The sequence below is a fragment of the Seriola lalandi genome, unplaced genomic scaffold, assembly GCF_002814215.2.
Source record: "Seriola lalandi dorsalis isolate HSWRI2012SDOR001 ecotype SW California unplaced genomic scaffold, Sedor1 jcf7180002010243, whole genome shotgun sequence".
NCBI classification, from domain to species: domain Eukaryota; kingdom Metazoa; phylum Chordata; class Actinopteri; order Carangiformes; family Carangidae; genus Seriola; species Seriola lalandi.
The window spans coordinates 1-838 of NW_019480896.1; the positions used below are offsets into that span (position 1 = coordinate 1).

At 54.9% G+C, this 838-nt stretch overlaps 1 protein-coding gene across 1 annotated transcript; it reads right to left on the reverse strand.

Annotated features, from left to right (window-relative positions):
• Nucleotides 1-123: 123 nt before the first annotated feature.
• On the reverse strand, nucleotides 124-832 carry LOC111673292 (eEF1A lysine and N-terminal methyltransferase-like). Its single transcript, XM_023431030.2, has 2 exons — nucleotides 469-832; nucleotides 124-368 (listed from the first exon to the last, which is right to left on the reverse strand). Exons 1-2 carry the CDS (start codon nucleotides 734-736, stop codon nucleotides 151-153), a joined length of 486 nt encoding a protein of 161 aa, XP_023286798.1. The 5' UTR covers nucleotides 737-832; the 3' UTR covers nucleotides 124-150.
• Nucleotides 833-838: the final 6 nt, after the last annotated feature.

Sequence of the window (838 nt, forward strand, 5' to 3'; positions counted from 1 at the left end):
AGAGAGAGAGAGAGAGAGAGAGAGAGAGAGAGAGAGAGAGAGAGGGAGAGACAGAGAGAGACAGAGAGAGAGACAGAGAGAGACAGAGAGAGAGAGAGAGAGAGAGCTTAAAGTAATACAACGATGCACTTATCTAGGTGGAATGATTTATCATATCCAGGTGTTTACCTGCTGGTTGGCTGGCATGCCCCGAGGAGCCAGGTCCATCACCATGGGCGAGAGCTCTGACTGGACAGCCTGCATGTCTGTGTACTCCTGATTCCGGTGCATTGCCACAACGATCAGGCGTCGAAAGTTAGCGCTGGCCGCCAGCTGCCTGCGCCCCTCGGTGGAGCTGTAGAGCCAAGCTGTCTCGCTGCCTTGAGGCACTGACAGAAGGAATCAGACAACCAAAACCATCAGAGAGGATCAGAGTCGTGTGACCTACATAGGAGGGTGGAAAAATGATGAGACAACAGGAGAGCTCACCAATAAATATAGCAAAGTGGTTCGATCTGGGCACCTTGGCTCCTGGGGAACAGTCTTGCACTGTGAGAGTGTATCTGGGGAGGCCAGTCTTGGTGTGGCAGAGTGTGAGCGACAGGTTCGAGCAGGCGTCTGTGCCTGTGCGGAGCCTCTTTCTCAAGACAGAGTAGGCCTGATGCTCCCTCACCGCCGACAACAACTCTGACACCTGTGTGAGCCGCGCTGGGGCACCATCCTCCCCGAGACACATCTCCAGAACAGGTGTGGGCATGGGCTGACGAAACTTGGTGCAGACCAAAACAAAGACGGGCAGAGCGAAGGAGTCCTCTTCTTTTCCACTTTCCTCCTGCAGGCAGTGGAGCCGCACCGCCCA

Coding starts and splice junctions, on each gene's coding strand:
- LOC111673292 (XM_023431030.2), bottom strand. CDS start 736: ATGCCCACACCTGTTCTGGAGATGTGTCTCGGGGAGGATGGTGCCCCA. Junction 369..468: donor CCACTTTGCTATATTTATTG/GTGAGCTCTCCT, acceptor TCCTTCTGTCAG/TGCCTCAAGGCAGCGAGACA.